Genomic DNA, 23,511 nt, shown 5'->3' on the forward strand with positions numbered 1-23,511 from the left:
TCATAAAGAATTTCACAACGTAATATACTGCTATCTTCTAATTATATGACTCCTAGAAATTTATAGGCACCTGAAATTTCCATCACTCAGCCATTACTTAATACATATATTCCATAGTATACTGGCACTCAACTGTATTCTGGAATTATGTTCCTAAATAAATAAATAAATAAAGGTAACTGTACCAAGTTCACAAGTATTCGAGTGATATGAAATTTCTAATTAACGTCCCACGACTACGCACTAAGTCTATGGAAGGCAGAAGTTTATAGAAATTATTCTAAAATACACATACATAAACATACTATCATATATGCTACAATTTGTGATATCCTTTGGCCTTATTTGAGTTACTCGATTATTAAGTGAATTATAAAGTATTTATTTTTATAGATCTAACTTCCGAGTACATTATCACTTTACTGTCTGTTTGGTTAATTTGAATTCCATTTTACCTTCAATGAAACTACTACTCACAAGGTTCTGCCAATTGTCTACTTAATTATCTGCTTCATTATTATGGGGAAAAACTCAAACCTTAGTGAACACTGATCTTTAGAATATGGAAATGAAACAGAAATATTTAACATTCAATCTAGTGATCTGAACAAGACAAATTATACATACAACTAAATGTTGGTGGAAAAATAGGAAGTGGCGGGACAGTGGTTAAATGGAACGAAACGGACATATATATAGAGAGAGAGAAACTCTAAGGACTACGAAACCCGCATCGTTTAAGATGAACTCTGCATGAGAGCATTCTATCACAAACCCACCAAATATCCACTAAGAATGTAAAAACGGGAATAATATATTTTGTACAAAATGTTACACTACATGAATTAGATAGTGAGATAATGAATCCATAATTTAACATTGTTTTCTTCAAATGCTGCAAGAAATTTTGTTAAACTCTCTGGAATTTATTAAAAAGTTTTTTTCTTTTAAATTTCAAGTAAACAATGTGAGTCTATACATTAATTATAGCATCATATGACTCAATATAAATGTTTTTTTCATTGTATCATATTGTTGAATATGCCCTTCACTAGACCCCATAGCAGAACATGCCGCGATCTGCGATGTGATCGCAGAAATTTTGCCGCGCCTGTGCAGAAAAATTGCCAGAGGAGAAAAAATAGCAAACAGAAAAGTATAAAAACATGCCTGCTATGTATAGATGTCTTAAATAGACGGACTACTCGCATAAATATAGTTTAACCTGTTTTTACGTCACGTAAAGCGTATTTTTATGAATCACAAGTGTGTTTTCTGCACAAAATTTTTGCAGAATTCCTGCAGAAAACTTCTGACTTACAAAAGCTCATCGCAGAAAGACAAAGAAAGTTTTGCCATCGAGTCACTAGAGACAAATCAAGAAAATAATAAAACTAACCTTTTTTCTTTATTGACAGTAACAAAAACCTTTCGTAATGTTTTTATAATTTAATGTACGTTTGTATGGACTAATATGGCTCAGAGTTCTTGATATTATTAAAATAAAAAATTGAAAAGAAATTTCTAGTTTAATGTTATAGGATTATGACCTTTAGATCAAAGGAGGCAGATAATTAATCAAAGTGAATAATTATGAAATAATTGATAGAATGATAACGCGGGAGAAAATGGAAAACCCGAACCCACAGACACTAGATTTCCATCACAAAGTCACTTGGCCTGGGATTGAACCAGATCCCCACACACCAGACATAAGAATTGTACCACTGAGCTACAGTCTTCTCTTGAAACTACAAACGAAGAAATACAATAAGAACAGTTTTAACATTAATGTTATTGTGTTAATAAGTGAAAGTTTAGCTCCATACTGAACATGGATTCTTTTGCATTTTGTCTTCAAAGTATTGGTGGCTCTTAATCTTTCTGAATAACTCTGACCGAGAGTATTTGGTAATAACATTCCAGATACGAAGATGGTTTCATTTCATTTCATGAATTTGAACTTCACTGAGTTAGCATCTATCGAGAATATGATGTGTGAAACTCCGTTGTGTCCTCCACTTATTACATATAATTCAATTGTCTTGGTTGTCTAAACACAACAGGAGTTATGGTATGTGGTCTCAGTGGCTGAGTATTGACCTCAAGAGCAAACACGTGTGGCTCATTCGGATGGGGACTGGCTACCGCAAGTGGTTAATGCACTGGCATAGAAAGTATTTCGGGAATTAATCACTGAATTTTATATTGAAGGGAAAGAAATATGTAATTATACTTGAAGATGTCACTAATCATGCAATTAGGTCATGCTACTTTAAATATAAGTGGCGTAAAGCAGTACCTGATTTAACAATGGTGTTACAGGATCACTCTGCCTATCCAAGATAAGCAACAACGGTGGAACTTCGCTCTGTCGGAACTCAAAAAGTGATCCTTCTTTAGACAGTACTTCCTGAAAGACAAAGAATCAGAAATAGTATATTACATTAATGTATGCAGAATGAGGGAGATTTTCTAGAAAAATAAAACATTATTATTTACTGTCACGTGGAATTATTTGGTATCTTCCGTTTAAAGCCCTGCCTTTATGTTTTGCTGGAAAGAAACTTCATGTCACGCAAAACAAAAAGCTAAAGAAAAACAGCGTCATCAAGACTATTTTTACGGTAGAGTAATTGGTTACAAGTAGATGAAATCCTACACGTAATAACTTCATCATCTTGAGTTATATGTAACTCGTTCTAACAGGAAAATGTGCTAAGATTAGCACTTTTTAAAATTTGTTCATTTCCTAACGACAAAACTTAACATTAAACTTACAATACACAATACTATTCAGTTGAAGTAGGGAAATATTTCTTCTATTCATTACAACGGAATTTCAATGGCACGATTAACAAGAGAAAGAGAGCTCGGAAAAATTATTTAAAAGAGGTTCAATGAAAAATTAATACGAAGATAACGAAATAAAACACACTGAATTCCAACACAGAGCTAAGAAAAAAAAAAATCAACAGCGCGGGAAAGAAGAAAATGCCAACTTGTGTGGATAAAGCTTTCAACGATTATGACCCTGATATTTTTAATAAAGAAACTTTAATACGTTTTCAGTTAAGAGTTTGTTTCATATTTATATTTCTACTTTAGATTTATATTAGTGTGACAAATCGAAGCATAAAAACCCGTATCAAAGAACCCATCAGAGAATCTAAAACATAACCCCCTCCCATTTTTGTCTCTCCAAACATCCTTAATCCAATTAGTTCAGTTTGTCCTAATAATAATCAGTCATCTTTTCTTTACTCCGACCAAACAGGAAGTCTCATTTTATACGTAACCTTTTCCTACTCCAATCAAACTAAAGTACATACAGACTTCTCATTCTTTGTCGGCAACCTCCGCTTGCAATAATATCCGTTTACCAAACCAGAGAAACTAATAATGCTTCTCACATGGATATCCATCCTAGTATCCAGAAAACCCCTCCCACCTTCCTCTGTAACCTCCTCCATTGCTAGCAGTCTCCCCTGGAAATATGCACATCCTTTATTGAAGCAACTGCAGCGTGCTTCTACCACTCAATTTAACCGACATTTGAGTCATGATGACAAAACCTGTCAATGATCAACGATATCCTGATTTCATTCACTCTTTCAGGAACACGCAATTTATCACTATAGTACATTCGAGCACGCATTCTGAGTAAATATTCTAAAAATCTCTCCCATATATTCTCCAATGTCTCTCAGGAAGTGATATGAAGACATTTACAATAACATCCTATGCGAGAACACCCCCACTGGTTTTATCCCTATCTCACTACTAAAGACCGATAGTTGGTAGGAAAATGCCACAACGGTCATATTTTGCCTTATAAGAGATTGTAAATAAGTGTTATTTATTGTGATCATTGGCTATATTTACCATTTTACGGTTGTTTCTTGTGCTTTTTTACATTTCTGTCAGAAATATGTCACATTATTTGCCATTATCGTGGAATGAAAATTACCAGTGGTATATGGAATTTAACGCTCCATACTGGAAGGAATAAATCATTGTTGATCAAACAAATAAAGAATATGAGAAGCAATTATATTTAATAAATATATGTTGCTATAAATCCCAAGGTTGTCACATGCTTCAAATACTCGTATGCTTCTTTCATACGGGTAATTTGAACTATCGTTTTTCACGCCTCAAATGTATCTTAAGGGACACACGCCATAACTTGGGTATGGATAACCTACAGAAAATGTATATGATATCATGTAATCAGAAGTAAACTATGTGTTTCATGGCATGATTGCTTTATCAAGTAGTAGGGTTTACCTAATATGAACTAAGTTTCGTAGCTTTTAGTCCATGACATTCATTGACATATTTTCTCTGCTATTTTAAGTTTCTGACACTAAGTGTTCTATGATTTGGAAGTTTCTTTCTTTTTCTTCGTTAAAACATTCAGTTATACTTACACTTTCGGTGTTTTATTTTACCAAAACTGCCAGTCTTTACACTAACTTCGTTTCTCAATTTCTTTCTAATTTTTTACTATTACTTTTTTTTACTTGTCTTTTACTCTGTTTTATATTTCATTATTTTCATTCCTTTTAAATTATTCTTTAGAGATTTTTATTTTATTTAATTTATTTCTTACTTAATATTTCTCTTTTTTTTATTTCTGTTCTACTGTCTTATATAATTATTCATACATAAATTTCCCATGTCATTTAATATTCGTTCTCTCTCCTGTACTTCTTGCTATCAACCAACCCATCCCTTTAGTTTTTATCTTCCTTTTCTACTTTCAACATATCAGTCTAGGGAATATCAGGGATATTGCATTTTCATTTTCCCTGGCCTCTCCACGTTTTCCAGGTCTGTAGAGCATATTTTCCAGATTGAATTTCTTGAGTTTCTAGTGTATATTTTAGTTTCTAAGATTAGGAAATCTTTGTTAAACAAAAGTTGTATTAAAGAAAAGAAAAAGAAAAAGGAAAAAGAAGGAAAAACAAACATACATGGAAAGGCCCAACTCAACACCCTCTGCCTTTCTTTGTATTTTTAATACATTCTTTATGTAAGCAAAAAAATATATACATAAATAAAAATAAAATAAAATAAAAATAATAATAGAAAGTTATATGGTGTATTTTGATGACAATAAACAGAACCTAGCAAATAGTTGTGACTAACAACTAGCAAACAGTTGTGACAAGTTTTTGATTGCGTTACGGAAGAAATTTACTCAAGGTGGCAATTTTCACGTTGATATCTTCTATTTCCAGATCAGCTTCTTTTGATAACGTTACTTTCTTCCCCTCTAGTACAGTGGTTTGATCAGCGACGCGTTTACACTCAGGCTTTTTCGACTCCATTGCATTTCCTTCGGCACGCTTTTTCTTCATGGTTTCTTCATACTGCTTCCACGAAGCACGAACAAATTGAAGCATTTTTATATTTATTTCCACTGCGTAAGTTCCCCTAGAACATCTTACAGATTCATACATTAATCTCAATATTACTATTGGATCTTCACAAAGATTTTCTACTATCATGTCCTCATTAACAGAAAAATCACTTTCAACAATCGCACTTCTATGAGAAAGAATAAGCAAACTTTTCATTACCCTCCACAGTTCTTCGAACTCATTATTATTTCCGAGTAAATAATGATAAAAATTGTTCAGTCGATCTGTTTCATGGTTGCAACTGTCAAACTTATCTTTCCGTTCATTCTGTAATTTAGAACACATTTTACTATATTGATGTTTTGCTTCTTCTGCAGCTCGTAGTGGAATGTGATTTTTCTCACATACTGTATTTCTCACAAAACATAGTTCATACGATTTTCACACAAATTTCAATTTGCACGAATGACTCTCGGAATGAAACAAAAAAGACTGCATATAAACCTATATTTCATTGGACATTTTCAAGGGTCTTCCTGCACATTGATATACCAAAAATTTTCTACATTCATGCTTTAGTCTTTCATTAGTTTTGTTATGATTAAAAAAAAAAAAAAAAAAAAAAACTTTTTCGCAAATCCTATGTCAACTCTATCTCTACCTCAACGTTAATCTCTTGGGGACAAAATGTTTCATACTTGCCACAAAAAAACTTTCACAGCTTGCATTTCATTTCATCGTCACACCGACGTCTCTAAAGGTGCTTCTTGGTCATAAGGTAAAAAAATAAGAATCACGGTGCAAAGTTGGGCTGTAAAATGGGTGTGATGCTTTTGTGTTTAGAATCTCGGTCACTACAGTTATTTACAAATAAGAAGTCACAGTAACTGCTAACTATCACGCATACAGTTTAAACATGTACAATGGGTTATACAAAATGGTATGAATAATTCCGATTATGTTCAATGTGTGTGCATAGCTGTCGAATGGGAGACTTAAGTCTTTGCGAATAACGTTAGCTGTAGTAATATTTTTATTGTTAATACCACAACAGGTGTGCCTTTTCCTCAATCTAATTTCCACTGGCATCTTGAGATGCTTTGTGCCATCGAAAATAGGCTCGATGAGTCATTACAGACTACAAAAAGTTCTGAGTTCTTCGTACATAGTCGAAGCATTCTTGTTCAAAAACACATAAAATTTAATGTGTAACGCTGTTCGCGGTAATCAGGCATCTTGACAGTATATACAGGGTGGTCTGGAAGTGGGCGTACCCCCCTCCTTTAGTTTCAACAGTATAGTGTTAGTTATGGTAAAATGTCTGTACACAGTTACCTTGAAGTCTTAAAAGTCTTAAAGAGTCATAAACATCGATATGATCACTATCCATGTCGTAACACAGCTGAATTCTACGCCAAATTCTCGCAGATGTTTTGCGGAGATGCTCCGGAGTCACGAGGGTGAAGGCGCGTTCCACAGCTGCTCGCAATTCCTGCGTTGTGTGACATCGAATGTTTCTTACTTGTTGCTTTATAAAACCCCAGAGAGCATTGTCTGGTGTCGCCTTACGTGAAGCCAAACCGCAAAAACTAATCTTTGTTCAATGCTATATGGACTTTGATCACACATTGTTGATTAGTTTAAATTCACTGCAAATAACTGTTACCAAGCAGAAAACAGCAGAAAACAAATGAACATGGATAGCAATGCTACCAAATAAATGTGGTTAAAACCTAAAACCGTCAGAAAACACCAATTAGGGGTACGCCCACTTCCGGACCACGCCATATATATACACCTCTACTTCCACCAACATCTAGAGCCTGACTGATCACACTGTGATTACAAAACATTTAAAGGTTTCTAATGTGAGGAAGTAGTTCATTATCGGGACAACAGATTGTGCGAAGAGTTGCTATTATGAAAGACAACTTGACAAATAGAGCACTTTTGACAAGAAAGATACAGATGTATGGATTTCTGATTTTTTTAAATATGTTTCTACGATAAGCACTTCTATCGCTGAAAGTAAAAAAGACTAAAATAAAAATCTCTAAAGAATGGGTCATTTGCACTACGTTTTTTAAGTACACAGAGAGACAGAGAAGAACGAAGAAAAACTTACTCGTATCTTTTCTGCTAATCTTTTAGCCATATCTGACGAATATTGGTAGCGTATAAAGGGGCATTTTTTTAATGACAATAAAACAGCAGTAATTCCTTGTACAGTCCGCTGAAGATGAGTAAGATTCCATGTCATACCTAAAAACGGAAATAATTTGTCTTATGAATTACTGAATAAATCTGAATAATAATAATAATAATAATAATAATAATAATAATAATAATAATAATAATAATAATAATAATAATAAATAATAATAATACTAATAATAATAATAATAATATAAAAATGGCATGCAGAGCTGATTATGAAATTAAAGAGAATACATTATTCACAATTTCACTTATACTTGAATATTAATTTTTCTTCGTAATGGAGAGGTGAGTGATAAATTCATTTAATCCATATTCACATAAATTAAATACTTAACTTATATGACCCCTAACTCAACACTTCAGCACCTGGCAACTAAATTATACACAGCAGCAAACGATGTTCATTCTTATTTACTAAACTGAGTTCTTAGTTTAAAACTCAAAATCGTACCTTGTACCCCTAACTTCCATTTGTGTTAAGTCATTATTCTCACAATATTTCGATCCTCTCTAGAATCATCCTCAAATGTTTACTATATACTGGAATCACATTTTTCTCAGTTCACTAAGTTCCTTCTGATAACCTTCATAAATCTTACGTCTTATTAAAACAAATAAATACAGTAACCTGTTTGCTTTGTGAATTATGGCATGAGGATTGTAACATATGGCATTACGTAAACGACACGGCAATTGGCAATATGACCTACGTCGTCTCAAGTAATTTTCTCATTGTATACAATACTATTGTTTGCGCAAAATTTACGAGTACGTACTGTCAAAAAAAAAAAAAAAAAAATGTTTTTATAAGCAAGAATGTAATGTAAGAAAGATACAAGGTGTCCTCCCGGCTGGTCTAGTGGCAAGCGAGCGCCTTTGGCGAACATGATTCTGTGTTCGATTTTACCGCTGAGAGCCTTGAAATTTGAATGAAGACTGACTTTTTTGCTGTGAAGTTAGTTTTGGCATGGACGTTTTCCATAATGGCAAATCTTGCGTGTGATCTTGGGAACATGTGCAGAAATTTTCCGCTCGGCCGGTCGCTGGCACAATAATAGTTAAGTTCTTCATGGAGACGATATCCACGAAAATTTTCTGTGGAACCCCTAGGAAACAGCCAGTATGAAATTTGCAACTTTTACATCAACGTTTTTTCGGTGTTTAGAGAATTTCGACAGAAAATAATAATAATAATAATAATAATAAATGTTTACATCAGGGAATCTCAAAATATTTTGTTGTTCAGTGCCACTCCAAACAGTAAAGAAATTTATTTGTTTGTGCTATGCAGTAACGTGAAAAGTACCGGAAATCTCATTACATCAAAATGTTTTCTTCCTCAGTGCCAGCCTAGGGAAGTGAAGTGATTTGTGTTGTACAAGATTTGAAATACAGACAATAAAATATATTCAGCATTCTTCACAGGCTATCCTTATGCTGTACCAGATTTCAATTATTCGTAACAATTCCAGGCATCGGAAATTTTAATAATATTTTTATTCGGGCAAGACTCGTTAGCTTAAAGTTGCTAAAATAGTGTTAAATGCTAAGTTTTGAATTGTACAATAACTAACAAAGTGTTAAAGTATAATCACATATATTAAATGTTCTTTTCTGTAATGTAAAATATAAAATTCTAAACAACACTTATGAAGATTTACAAAATCCTAAATTCAACTTTTTGGAATCTAAAAGTTCGAAGCCTAGTTATTATAAACATACTGCATAATGTTATGAGTTGGGGAAATCAAACCGTAACAAACAAGTTCCGGGCTTAGGAAAAAGTCTAACTTAAACACTTGAGATGTTAAGAATGGTTTGTGGGGAAAATTCTCCTTCTCGTTGCCATGCTTTTGTACGGCATAAGAGGCTCTGTACTGGCAGAAAAGATGACGAGCGCCCAGGTCCAAGCAAGTCTACCAAAACAAATGACTGACAAAATTCGAGATATCATTTTGAATGACTGAAATGCAAGCCTCAGGGTAACATTAGACCTTACTAGAGCGAAGCAGGAAACTATTCTCCAATTAATATCGGGGAATCTCACGAAAACAAAGGCTATGTGCACGTTTGGTGCCCCATCCGCAGCATTTAATGCAGTGATTGCTTGTTTGTTTTCCCGCCCAAAACAGTGTTTGGGTGTTAACATACCTAGCATACTCGTCAGACGTGTCTTCCTTTGATAATTTCTTTCACAAAATTAAAAGGGCTACTTTCTTGACATAAAATAAATGAATAAGTATGTAAAAAATAAAAACCTTGAACACCATACTGTCTTGGACTCCCAGAAGTCATTCCATAACTTACTGGGCCATGCAAAGCTATGAGTACATAAAGGAGATTCTACTTTGAATAAACTGATGCAAGTTGATTCCATTTATTATTCATTTGTTTCTTAAACAGCCAGTCTCATTTCCTAATTGCAGCACTGTGTATTCAGTAATATGAAAAATGAAACTCTGTTTCTAATTAACAAATCTGTCGAGAAGTATTAAACCTTATGAAATATATATTAGTATTTGTTCAGTTCTACAAAAAAGCCAATTTTCCCAACAAATATTAATAAGAAAGCCTCTCTCCCTTATAAAAACTAAATGTTATAAGAATAAGTGACTGATTGTAATTTCTTCAATTCATTACATAATAGAAATAATGTAATACCTTGAGAACATCCTACGATGTTCAGTGAGAACAGATGAGGGCTAACTGCAATATAATCACCGTAGAATTCTTGCACTTCTCTCACTACTTCCTGCTCATCTGACTCAGCTAATATCTTAATATCAGCCTTTGCAATAATATTACTAAAATCTGGAAGAAGAAATATATATATATATATTAACAGACAACATGACTTTTAGCAAGCATTAGTGAAAAATATACTATTTTCTCACCCATCTAGAAAATAAACTATATTTTGTCTTTTTCAGACATGATTTAATTTTAATAACATTCTAAGTATAGCTTCTAAAGTCATTTTGCATGGAAAACACTCACTGAAAAAAAAAAGTTTTGCAAGTCTACCGACTCCTTAACTGTCAAGTGGAGGACACGGTGGCTCAGAGTCGAGTGCTCCCTTCTATGGATATCATTGTGCCCGTTGGTTCTCCCGTTTCCTCCAATATTAACATTCCACCAATTCTTTCATAATCATTCACTTTTAGTATTCACCCGTTTCTTTTAGCCTGAAGGTCACAAATATACGTTAAATTAAACATTCCGATTTTCACCTGCCAGATGGAACCAAGGAAGAACGTATTGAGCGTCATAGATTGGTGTTAGAGTTTACGCTTCGCAATCGAAAAGAATACCAAGCTTGAGTCTTAGGGATGGTCTTTTCTTTTATTTTTTTTACTTAGTCCTACCAGTCAAATGTTGGATACTATAGCCTTTCCTTCCAAAATGCCTATAGCTTGTTTCGTTGATGTTTCAAGTGCAAAATATCTTCACAGTTGTGTCTACAAATATGCTTAAAGAATAGACAAAACTCTGTCAGAACATTTAGTCAAGTGATTCGAACCTGAGTTCTCTAGAATTAAACGCTCACCTAGGCTCTTTGTGTACAACCGAAAGTACAACTAAATCTTGCCTTCTGCCTTTTGAACTTGCCTTTCAGGCTACAGAAGAGGATGAAAAAATACAAGTGATATAGTAATTGGTGAAATTATAAAAATAGGAAGAAACGTAAGAAAACTTACGGTATGTGTTTACCAGAAAGCCGATATGTCGCAAGTGTATTAGAAACGTTGACCTTGCTTCAAACATATGTACTCTATACCCATGACACCTTTTTCTCCTTTGAATATTATTACATTTAATTCTGGCGTCCTCACCCACCAATTACGAGAATTGTCTTCAATATAATAAAAATAAAGCGTGTAGGTTTCGATATGCTTTTCATAAAATACTTATTTGTTTTTGTTCTAAGGAAGCTCACCGGACAAGAATAGGTTATGAGGACACTCAAATTTACAGTGAAAAAACAAAACACACAAAACAGATGGTTAGTCATCAAGTCTATTCGTAGCTATGATACTGCCACTACTTCAATCTCTTACTATTTTTTTAAAAAGTCGTTCTATATTTCAAATACAAATCATGTATCAAATTTGCGATTTAAAATTACAGTATTTTCCTTTAGTAGCTATGTTTTGATCACACATCGTATAATCAACCGAATTACAGTATGCATACAGTAATATAGTTCAATTTCCAACTATGTATGTGATAAAAGTGTAAGGGAAAGGAGTCACACCTAAAGAAATTCGTAAGGATCTAAGGTCTTTTTCTTTTAACTTACATGTAAAGGGTCCAAATGGATGAATCGAGTTGCAGGATGAGACAGAGTGCGACTGATAGAGGATGTGAAAATATGTGTATGTGCAAAAAGTTATAGCGGCTGAGCGTTATAAGAAACGGAGGGGGAGGAGGTCAAAGTTGGTGGGAGAAGGGCTATGCTATGTTATAGAAATACATCAAACAAACTATTGAATCGTAAAAATAGTGAAAGATAGACAATGTAAACGATGATAGTTTCACATATTGGCAAAAGAAGAATGGGCAGAGTAGATCGCGAACCTTCTCCGCCATTTTGGAATATGTGATATTTTTTGAAATGATAGGTAGTCATGTGATATTATCAGTTAGGGCAAACATGTTTTCAAAAAGTCAAAATTTTAGTGATCGTTATCTGTACTATTTGGAAGATTTAGGATCAATTTTATAGTTATTTACGAACATCTAGAACACCGATACTCGTACGTTGAAAGCTTAGATTATCACGAAAACAAATGGACGTTAAACGTATTTACAAGCCAAGAAAACTAACAGTGAAATTTGGTACCCAAGTTGTGTGTTAGTACATTATTAATTATGACATTACTTCCAATTTGCTTCATATAGTGCTGAAGAGAACTGTTCCGGAATGGAAGAACCGATTTTTTTTTCCGCTTTTGGTCGAAAACAATGTGGAGTTTATATAGCTACCTTTTGTTAAATGACATACTTACCAATATAGACCATAACACAATAAAATCCAATAGATTGGAATGCAATTATTACGTACTGTATGTAGATTACTATTTTTTTTACTACTTGCTATATTTTTTACTCAACTTTCTTTGTTCACCTTCGTAAGCAATAGCAATTTGGAACGAGCGTAGCATATGATATCTGGATAAAAAGTGGACTACTGTAGTCGAATGTGTTTTCATGATAATCCAAACTTTCAACATACGAGTATCAGTCTCCTAAATGTTTATAAATAACTATAAAGATAATCCTAAACTTTTTAAATGAGTACAGATAACGATCACTAAAGTTCATATTTAATTTTTGAGAATATGCTGACCCTAATTGATATACCACATGACTACATTTCCATTTCAAAAAAAAAATCACATATTTCAAATTGGCGGATTTCAAGAAGAGGCGGAGTTTCGTGATCTACTCTGCCCACTCTTCTTTGGCCAATATGTGAAATTACTTCCGCTTGCATTGTCTACCTTTCAATATTTTCACGATTCAACAGTTTATTTGATGTATTTCAATAACATGGCATAACCATTGTGCCACTAATTTTGACCCCTTCCCCTCAGTTTCTTATGGCGCTCAGCCGCTATAACTTTGCACATACACATATTTTCACATCCTCTATCAGGCGCACTATGTCTTATCCCCCAACTCGATTCATCCATCTGGACCCTTTACTTGTCAGTCTCTGGAGAGCAATTTAGTTTTTTGCGATCAGAAATGTACAATAGAACATAATTATAATATAGAAAGCTAAGGTAGAAGCTATATCTTGTTTCTGCACGCTATATCTCGCAATCATGTGATATCTACGCGTGTAGTGAGTTTTGTGTGTTCAGTGTGTTGTGTAATATTGAACCCTATGTTGAATTCATGGTATGTTAAATGATGGGAGACATCGGTGACGACAATAGCTTTAATTTCTTGGAGAAGAGGAACAGGGAGATGCAAAGAAAGTTTTGGGGGCAGTTATTCTTTAGAATAGCGTAACGTAACGAATAGTTTTATACTTGACCTACCTTATAATCCAGCATGTCTGAAGAAGAGGTATTAGGGGGCAGACAGCCATTAAGGGGACGTCCAATCCCACTGCCCTCTCTGGCGACATCACTGGAAGACATTGGTTCGGGTCTACTAACGTTTCACTTGTTAACATATTTTTCAGGTGATCCCCGGTTTATCATTTAATCAGGTGAATGGTAAGAAGGCTAAAACTTTTAAGAATTCTTGATATGATATCCACAAGTGGCTATGGTAGTATTGTACTTGGTAATTGATAAATTGTTTTGTTGGCCGTGCTTGCTTCTAAGTGTAAAGAAAAATGCATGATATTCCGAAGGCTATTTCAATATCACGAGCTTGCCTCGTCTTTTGGGAGCACATTGCAAATCTAAAGAACACATAAATAATTTTATTGGTCTGAAACAAATCAGCCAATAAGCTGCAACCGTATTAGAACAGCTAGCTAAAATCAAAGAGCATTAGAATTAAGACCTTGTCACAACCCCCTCCCAGTGACTGATTTTGTACTATCATTGTGATACTGGAGGATCAAGTCACAAAGGAAATTAAAACAGGGATAAACCGAGTTTATCACTATAGAGTACTTCTACTTGATTTTCTGTGCCTCATCTCTTTATTTCGCCATAATCCGCCTCTAGTTTTCAGCCTACAGCCTTATTGCTTTCACTGTACTCTATCCTTCTTTTCAACTTAATATTCACTTAGTAAATTATACTATCGAAACTTACAGAACGTGAATCCGTTACTTTTGTAAGAAACAAATACCCGTTATGTCAATTATGTACGACGATTATGTTAATTGTATTTTGTATAATTATGTATATTTTGTCGAGAATGTATATTAGATATACTAAAATCAAAGCATGACTGTTCAGATTCAACTCTACTTTGGTAACTGGAAACGAATGGGAGTCATAAAGCTGCAGATCATATATTTAAGATTATACAACTCTATACTAAAATGATCAGATATAAATAATATACACTCTCTCATATAACAAAGTTGAGCCTTCAAAATGAATGTAAAAATTTGCTCCAATCTCTAATAGAATTTCCTTTACTTTAAAAAAAAAAAAAAAAAAAAAAAAATTAATTCAATACGACATTCAGAAATACAGAAAAAATACCTTACGAAATTTCGAACAGTAGCACTTTGGACAAAACAGAAACTTACATATATAATAAGCGCCATACTTTGGGTATCTTAATTCTTTTGAAAGGAGTTCAACATTTTCCTTTGTCGGCCGAAGAAACACAATACACTTTAAATGTTTCATTACTTCCTGTTGAGAACTGGTATCTATGCGCTCAAACAAATACACTTCCTTATGAAGAATTTCTGATTGACTATAGACCATGCTTATAATGCTCGTCTGTAACGAGAAATAAAGAATGAGTTTTTTAATATAACCAATATATAGATATTATCATAGTTAATAACAAACTTAAAAGTTTAACCCCTATAATTATTATTATTATTAAGCGTATGGAATACATTGTAATATTGCAAATTACTTTCCTAGTGATGTTTCTCAGTCAACATTTCTTCCAATACTTCGATTGTAATACTCATCCGCAGGCATACAATGGCTTAAATCTTTTTTCACTTTTTTTTTTCAACAATGGTAATTTAAGAATACTGCATAAATTTTATAGATACTCATGGTCACCAGTATTTCCAAAGGTTATAGGTTGCTCTTATTATTTTACTATGTACATAGTGTATGCACGCATGCCCAAAGTATAATGTACTAACCTTTTCAGTATTGCCTTTTTTTGTTATTATTGTATTTTAGGTTTTTATTGGAGGGTTTGTCCTTTATTGTCTGATGAGTGACTAAGACGACGCTCTGATGAAGAAGAATCCATCGGATGAAGAACCAAAACACAATAATAATAATAATAATAATAATAATAATAATAATAATAATAATAATAATAATAATAATAATAATAATAATGTCGTATTAACAAAAAGATTAGGGCACTATCCTTAGAACATAGTATATACATTGTATATATACTAAAATAATAAGAACTCCCTATAATATACAGGGTGTTTCAAAATGAATATCGGGGTTTTAAGGCCTTGTAGTATTTATTACATTTAACTTAAAATAAATAATATATAAATGAAAGAGCAACTCAAACAGTTTATGCTACAAGTGTTCAATGTGAGCACCATTCGTCACACGGTACACACAAAGTCGATAAGCGAGTTCTTAGACCTTGATTAGCGTGTTTGGAGTCAATGTTGCAACAACTGCTTCAATCCTCTTTCTTATGTCGGGTGGGTCAACTGGTAAGAGTATCCTTAAAATTCTACACATTGGACAGACTGGAATTGCTAATTCACGACTAGCCTTTCGAATTGATTTCTAGGGGCTACGCGTGAAAGACTCTCACTCGTTCAGCATGTTCTTCAGTCACTCCTGGTCGTCCTGTACTCTCCGCTTTGCAAAGACAGCCGGTGTTTTCAAACTGATGATACCATCTATGGATGTTATTATCACTTGGTAGATTGCAATTGAACTTAATACGGAAAACACGTTGCACTGTTAAGTACAGATTCAATCTTTGCAATTATTAGTCGCCACTACTGTTACTAGAGCTTTCTAACAGTCACAGAGGGAACAGTGCATGCACATGCATGAGTACAAAACTCTCTTTCATTTGATGTTTTATTTATAATTGTAAGTTGTCATAAATACTACACAGCCTTAAAACCCCGATATGGGTCATTCCACGTCAATTCAACCAAAATTTTGGGGAAATTTAACCCACTATCTCAGATTTGGATGAAATTTGGTAGTGTTATACAACTTTTTATGCTAATTGCAAGTATGTAAATTTTATTGAAACAGCATCAGCGGTTTAGAAGTTATTGCATTTCAAAAATGAGAAGAAAATCCATGTTTAACGTTCGCGACATGATATCTTCCCGATTTGGAAGAACACTAAAACAATCATATTTCGGTTCCTATTAATGCCAGGAACATGATTCTTTTTTTTATTCAGATTGTCTTTAAGTTGTTTACCATTAAAAACATGAAAACTTTCCTTAGAGCTGATAGAAAATGTATAAAGTCATTTGAAAGGTAACATTTTAAGAAAGAAAAAAAAAAAATCTAGAACGCCATTTTGTAAATTCAAACCTTTATTTCTCAAAATCCCCATCATGAATTTCAATGAATTTGTTTCTGATGAAATTAAACAAAACACCGACGGAATGTTGTGCAATGTCAAAAGAGGTGTATGGTGATAATACTATGTCACGTGCGCTAGTTTTCAAATGGCACAAACGTTTTTCAGAAGGAAGGGAGGAAGTTGATGATGATGAACGACTCGGCCGCCCTTCGAGTTCAAGAATGAACGAAAAGGATCAGAAAATTAATGAACGTGTGCGGAAAGACAGACGTCTGAGTATTCGGATGATCGCAGACATGACGAGCATTAACAAAGAGACAGTAAGACAAATTTTGCATGACAATTTAAACATGACAAAAATTGTCCTGAAAAACCTCTCTCAGGAACAAAAAGACATTCGAAAGATCGTTTGCTGTGACGTCATGGAACGACTCAAAGCAGGACCAGACTTGCTAACTCGTGTCATCACATGTGATGAAACATGGATTTTCCAGTATGACCCACAGACTAAGCGTCAATCCATGCACTGGAAGACTCTCACTTCGCCAAGAATGAAAAAAGCACGAATAAGCAAGTACAAAGTGAAGGCAAAGCTCATCGATTTTTTCGATATCAGGGGTATCATCATGACTGAATGGGTGCCTCAGGGTCAAACGGTGAATCAGATCTACTACAAAAAAGTCCTAATCAAGCTGAAGGAAAGAATACAGAAGAGACCGGATTTGTGGAAGAACGATGAATGGATCCTCCACCAAGACAATGCGCCTGCCCATAATGTCCTTTCTTTGAAGCCGTTTTTAGCAGCCAGGCGCATTCCTGTGCTCGACTATCATCCGTATTCCCCACACCTGGCTCCCTGTGACTTTTATCTATTCCCAAAAGTGAAAAGTGCATTGAAGGGAACACATTTTCAGTCTGTGGAAGAAGTGAAACGAAAAAAGGCAGAGTTGTTGATCAGTGTGTCATCTGATGACCTACAGCCTTGCTCTGAACAATGGAAGGCACGTATGCAGCGGTGTATAGATAGGGGAGGGGAGTATATTGAACGGGATAACAGTCTTTGCAATACATCACATTTATGACACCAGTCTTGTTATTTAATAGCCACACCTCGTACGAATACTGTACTGGTGTCCTAAACTTTTTTTTTTTTTTTTTTTTTTTTTTTTGGGCACTTGATACTATCTTCTTGTATTGATACTAATCTTCATTTTGTCCATAAACTGACATAATGAAGAATAGTACAAGGTGTACTGTGGAGAAGCGACAAGTTGTCTTTTATGTGTGTGTCTGTACGAGGTAAAAACGCTGTGAATACATGCCGGCGATAGGTATGTATGGAGATAGTACACTTTCATATAATAATGTTCGGAAGTGGGTGCGTGAATTTACGGAAAAGGGGAGGAGCGGATGATATGTTAAGTTGTGTAAAAATCCCTGATAACTTTGCCACTACCTGGTAATGGAGAACATTTGCAACCTAACACAGGTCTCACAAAGCACTCTGAGAGTGGCACAGTGGAGTGCAATCAGAAAGTCAGTTCACGTTAAGTCTCTATTCAGTTGGACGAGTTGACGCCCCGCAAGATAGTTGTCAGTGGACTGCTCACAAGAAATAGTGCTGCCAATGGATAAATATTTGACTCCATCAATATGGATGAAGAAAAGTTTATTCATTTGTTCAATCCCAAAACAAAACAACGGTCAAAACAGTGGAAACATTATCCTCACTCCCAACCCAAAAATTCACAAGACTTTCAACTGGAAAGGTTTTCCTCGCCATATTCTGGGATAATTCTAGGTGATTCTGTACCAAAAAGGGGTTAATTTCCGCAGATGTGAGCCACAAGAATTGTAGCTTATGTACACTCATGTCCAACATTATTGTCGCATATCTATAACAGTCTTATTGTACGAATATAATTTATAATGATTTTACAGGGTACTTTTAATACTGATACTATATGTATAATTGGGAAATGTATATTTGTGGTAAATTTCATAAGAAAAGAATTATAAATACGAAAATTAAAACGAGTAAAATAAAATGTTCCTAATGGACAAGAAAATTTTTATTTTCGTTTTATTGTTCTTATTTACTGCTTTTTCGACATTAAATTTGCTACATACATGTCTTTGCCGATTATAAACATTCTAACATTATAAGAAATGCCGGGCGAATTCGTTATCAAATTATATTCCTAGAACAACATATTTATAGACATGCGACAATAATTTTGGACATGAGTGTACTTCTTTGATGTAGAAATGTACTGGAAGTACCTTACAAATTAATTATTTCTTGAAATGGGAATCCCTTGTGCAAATCAATTTTAGAAGAGTTTCGTCGCTAGACGTAAACACAGCATCAAGACATATTATTGTATAAAAAAGTGCAAAGACACTAACTAACTTGTGCTATGGTGCCACTGAAAAGCACGAATTGCATCTAACCTAGTCACCGCAGTGCCCACTTATAGAGGGCAGGTGCATCAGCGACTGTGGGTATGCGCGTGAAACAGGACGTTGCAACAGTAATTTTGAATGTAAACGCTACACGATGGATAAATTATATAATATCCGAAAACGTTTCACTGCTCAATTTCTCCTGTAAACTTTTGAATTTTTTTAAGCATTGCTGGCTCACATCTAACAATTAATCTACAAATGGATGTATGGTTACAAGAGAGTACTTCATGCAATGCAAGAAACTGACCACACCTCGCAAGTTCACGGTTCCTCCTGCATTGGGACAATGCATCGCTACACAGAGCAGACACTGTCCTAGACTTTTTTGTTTTTATCTATTATAGGACAGCCACCCGATTTCGTAAAAAAAAATCAAAATTTACCGGGCAGGAAAGGATAATTCGCTCGTCTTATATAGAGCGTTGCCTTTAAGTACAACAATATCAAACACAGAAGCTTGTAGAGAAGACTACAGACAATATCAGGATAAAATTTGAATGGAAAACCATTGTCCGTCTACACCTAAGAAGTGGAGCCACTGGCAGAAAGTACGGTACCGGTATTGGGGAAGAAAGTTGAACATTTCGAAAGGTACCAGAATATTTCTTCAAGGCGAGAAAACCGGATGAAACAGTTGTACGTGACCTTTAATCGGGCTAGTATTTATATTGCCATATCATTCAAAATGAAATGAAATGAAATCTTGGAGTTTTACGTCTTACGCTTATGCCGGTTAGGCTAAAGAAGACGGTGATGATGAGTAATGAATGAAATGGTGGAATGAAGAAAGTGGGAGAGCCCCGAGAAAACCCACGCACACGGTGTTTGTCCACCACAAAGTTCACTTGGCGGCGGCTGGGATCGAACCCGGGACCCCTAGCACCAGAGATGAACGCTCTACCACTGAGCCACCGCGGCCCGCCATATCATTCAATGAATCGATTCATAAGGAAGACATAAAACATATTCTGCGGGTATCTAACCCGCCTTCACTTACTAACGCTCCCTCGGCAATATGTGAATTAAATAGCAAACTTCGGTACAGAAAGGTTCCAACTTGGCATTTATTCCGAAGTTGGGCGTCCGCTTTCGCCACGCTTTTTCGCTGTTATCTCTTTTCAACACTTTCTCAAGTTTGCTATTAGGTTCATTAATCCGTGCTCTTCACAAACTTTTAAAAGATTTTGCTCGTTAACAACGTATTGCTTCACAAATGTTAAAACTGTTAGCTCATTGCCCTTGTACATTCGCCATGTTGATAACATAAATGCTCGTTTCTTTCCCACAATGCAACTGTTCGGTCACCTTGCGCCAAGTAGTTCCCTCCGCTCGCCGTATAGTCCCATGTTTATAACCGCTTATATATAACAAATAAACAGATTTTTCGAGACTCATATATTATCAAGCACACAAACCATCAGATTATCCATATCTTTCCTGTAAATTTTAAAAATTTTGCTGGAAACGGACGCCCAACTTTGGGATTTAACCCACCAACTTACATACTAACCTATATATACGGGCTAACAGGTAAGTCTTCAGAACCGGACTGAAAGATCAAATCACTGAATGGAAGAATCGAAAAAATGAATGAAATGGCGAAAGCAAAGAATTACCTTGGAACCTTTTTATTATTATTATTTTCGTGCGAAACCTTTTTTTTAATTGGAGGTGGGAAACTTTACAAACCAGAATATAAAGGTAAGTGTACATAATTTATAAGCATACGGAACGTTACCTAAACTTACAGTCGTCTGTAAGGAAAATGTGTGAAGTTGTTTTGGATGTTTACTGTACGTTGCACTGTGTACATACATACAGGCAACACTGAGGCAATGTGGAGTGAATGTGGTACAAGAGCTGAGTTATAAACTTTCAAAGATTTAAGAAACCACCTTTATTTTGCAAGAAAACAAGTTTCTGTAGCTATAACATAATGATCTGCAAACATTCAATTTCAACGATTATTTTATCTTGAACATTGTAACAAACAATTACCGTCTCTCTATCCATAAGCAGGACTTTCATTCCGGGCCCACTTTCTTCTGTCATTTTCGTAATGTACATTTTCACAGCTGCTACGACATTCATTTTTATAATCCTGTTTGCTTTCCCTATCTAACAAAACGACTACTTTCTTTCTGATACATTAATACTTTTTTTAAAAATAAATAAATAAATATAACACAATGGGTAACTTTTTTCTGGCAACAAATACTTCCAAATACTTTTAAGTACCAACAAAACTAATACCACACAGAATACAACTAAATTCAACTTCTTTTTCTCGTTTTTCAAAATATGTAAATACTCAGATACGCAAAAACCCTTTGAGCAGTTCCATGTTTATCAAATGTGGGCCTTATTCCATACCAATCAATGCAAAATGTTGCTGACAGAAACGCAACAAAAAACTGAAATAACAATAACCAAGGCAAATGCTATACAAATTTTCCCAAATTAAAAAGTACATTTTCCGTCGCCTTGGTACAAACCTATACAGAAAGAGATTGTGTAAGCTAAATAATAAGTAAGGCCCGGATTTTTATGTAGTAAAAAGTACCGAAATATGTGCATAAATATATAACAAAAATCAATGAAATATGTAAGAAATATGTTTAAAAATATGAAAATATGTAAAATATTTTTTCGTGTTTATTTTGTGTCTGTGCTATTTTCTTAGCTAATAAAAATACTGTAACATATTTATGTAATAAAAGCTTAACAAGTGTAAATAACTTCCTACAGATACGTACAAATTTTCAGGAGAAACAAATGAAAATATGTATGAAGAAAGTAAACAATCACATTATTGAACATATAAATATATAAAAAATATTTATTCAAACAAAAGGCACTTACTTTTGGGATGAACAATGAACCACTAAATAATTTTATGCGATGGAAATTACTTTGTCACTAACTTGTCACTGATACGTTCGAATTTTCACTAAGAACAAATAAAATTGTCTCGTGGAGAAATGAAAATCACATTATTGAATATCAAAAGAGAAAAAATATTTAAGAGAAAGAACGCTTACCATTGGAACTTTCAAATTTATAACTGCGCGTTTGAAAACTTTACTAACTTTTGATAGATACGTTCAAGCTTTAACAAGAAACAAATAGACTTTGTAAACACATTATTAAAAAACATTATTGTATATCAAAATAGAAAAAATCTTCAAAACAAAAAGCGCTCACTTTCCAGACGAAAAATAAACCAGTAAATATTTTATATAATGAACTGCGTATTCAAACACTTCGTGTCACTAACTTGACATAAATACGTTCAAATTTTTTTTTTAAAAAAAGAATGAAATTGTCTAGTAGGGAAATGAAAATCACATTATTGAATATCGAAATAGAAAAAAAAATATTATTTAAAGTAACGAGTGCTTACTTTCGGAGCGCACCATGAACCACTAAGTATTTTATATGATGGTATTCGAAAAATTCACTAACTTGCCACAGATACTTCAAGCTTTTACTAGTAACAAATGAAATTGTCTCATAAAAAAATGAAAACCGTATTATTGTATATGATGAAAAAAATCTTAGAAAAAAGCGCTTACTTTGCTGATGCACAATGAACCACTACATACTTTTCCAGGTGTTCAGGAGTTAAAGAGAGTCGTTGGTCAGTCAGGATCCTTTTATAGGCTGAGAAAGACCTCTCAACGTCCCAGGAAGTGGCAGGCGCGAACGTCAACAAATGACATTTTCCTCAGGTGCCTCCGTTTCTTCTCCATCCAATATCCTGCATGCAGTCCTCAATGTTAGGTATCCTGGATTCCTCTTCAAAACTGACTGGAACTTCTGGGTAATTTTCGCACCTGTTTCTCCCGGCACAATGTTGAGTTTCTTCTCCACATCATCCATTGTTGTCATCGCTTCTTTCAAAGTAAGTCCTGAAGTTTTTAGTTTCTCGATAACATTTGCAATCCACCCGAAATAACTTGCAATGTACGCTAGTGAACATTGAACAATAGGATTTTTGAACGTACTTTGAGAATCACGCACTGCTGCACTGGACTCTGCAGGAAATGTGATGACAACTAACTTTACAGCATCAAAATTTTCATTGTAGAAGATAACAGCCTGTATCCATGTGGCCCACCGTGTCCGTGTACAGGCTGCGGTGGTAGCGACACATTTGGTAGAATATTGTTGTAGCACTGCACACGACCAGGGGCTTTCACAAAAACTTTCTTAGTAGAAGACACAAGCTCATTGACTTCAGGGAAGTTGA

At 34.4% G+C, this 23,511-nt stretch overlaps 1 protein-coding gene across 1 annotated transcript in view; it reads right to left on the minus strand.

Moving 5' to 3' along the window:
* Vps45 (vacuolar protein sorting 45) overlaps positions 1–21,537 on the minus strand; it is a gene marked incomplete at its 3' end in the record, with an annotated part of 44,145 nt that extends 22,608 nt beyond the window's left edge. The window contains 5 exon segments of the mRNA XM_081748098.1: positions 2,303–2,413; positions 7,495–7,631; positions 10,251–10,400; positions 14,818–15,016; positions 21,258–21,537. Of these exon segments, the coding sequence (XP_081604224.1) occupies positions 2,303–2,413; positions 7,495–7,631; positions 10,251–10,400; positions 14,818–15,016; positions 21,258–21,350 (690 nt within the window).
* Positions 21,538–23,511: the final 1,974 nt, after the last annotated feature.

Source organism: Thermobia domestica, unplaced genomic scaffold, assembly GCF_964235325.1.
Source record: "Thermobia domestica unplaced genomic scaffold, izTheDome1.hap1.1 HAP1_SCAFFOLD_1203, whole genome shotgun sequence".
Taxonomy (NCBI): Eukaryota; Metazoa; Arthropoda; class Insecta; order Zygentoma; family Lepismatidae; genus Thermobia; species Thermobia domestica.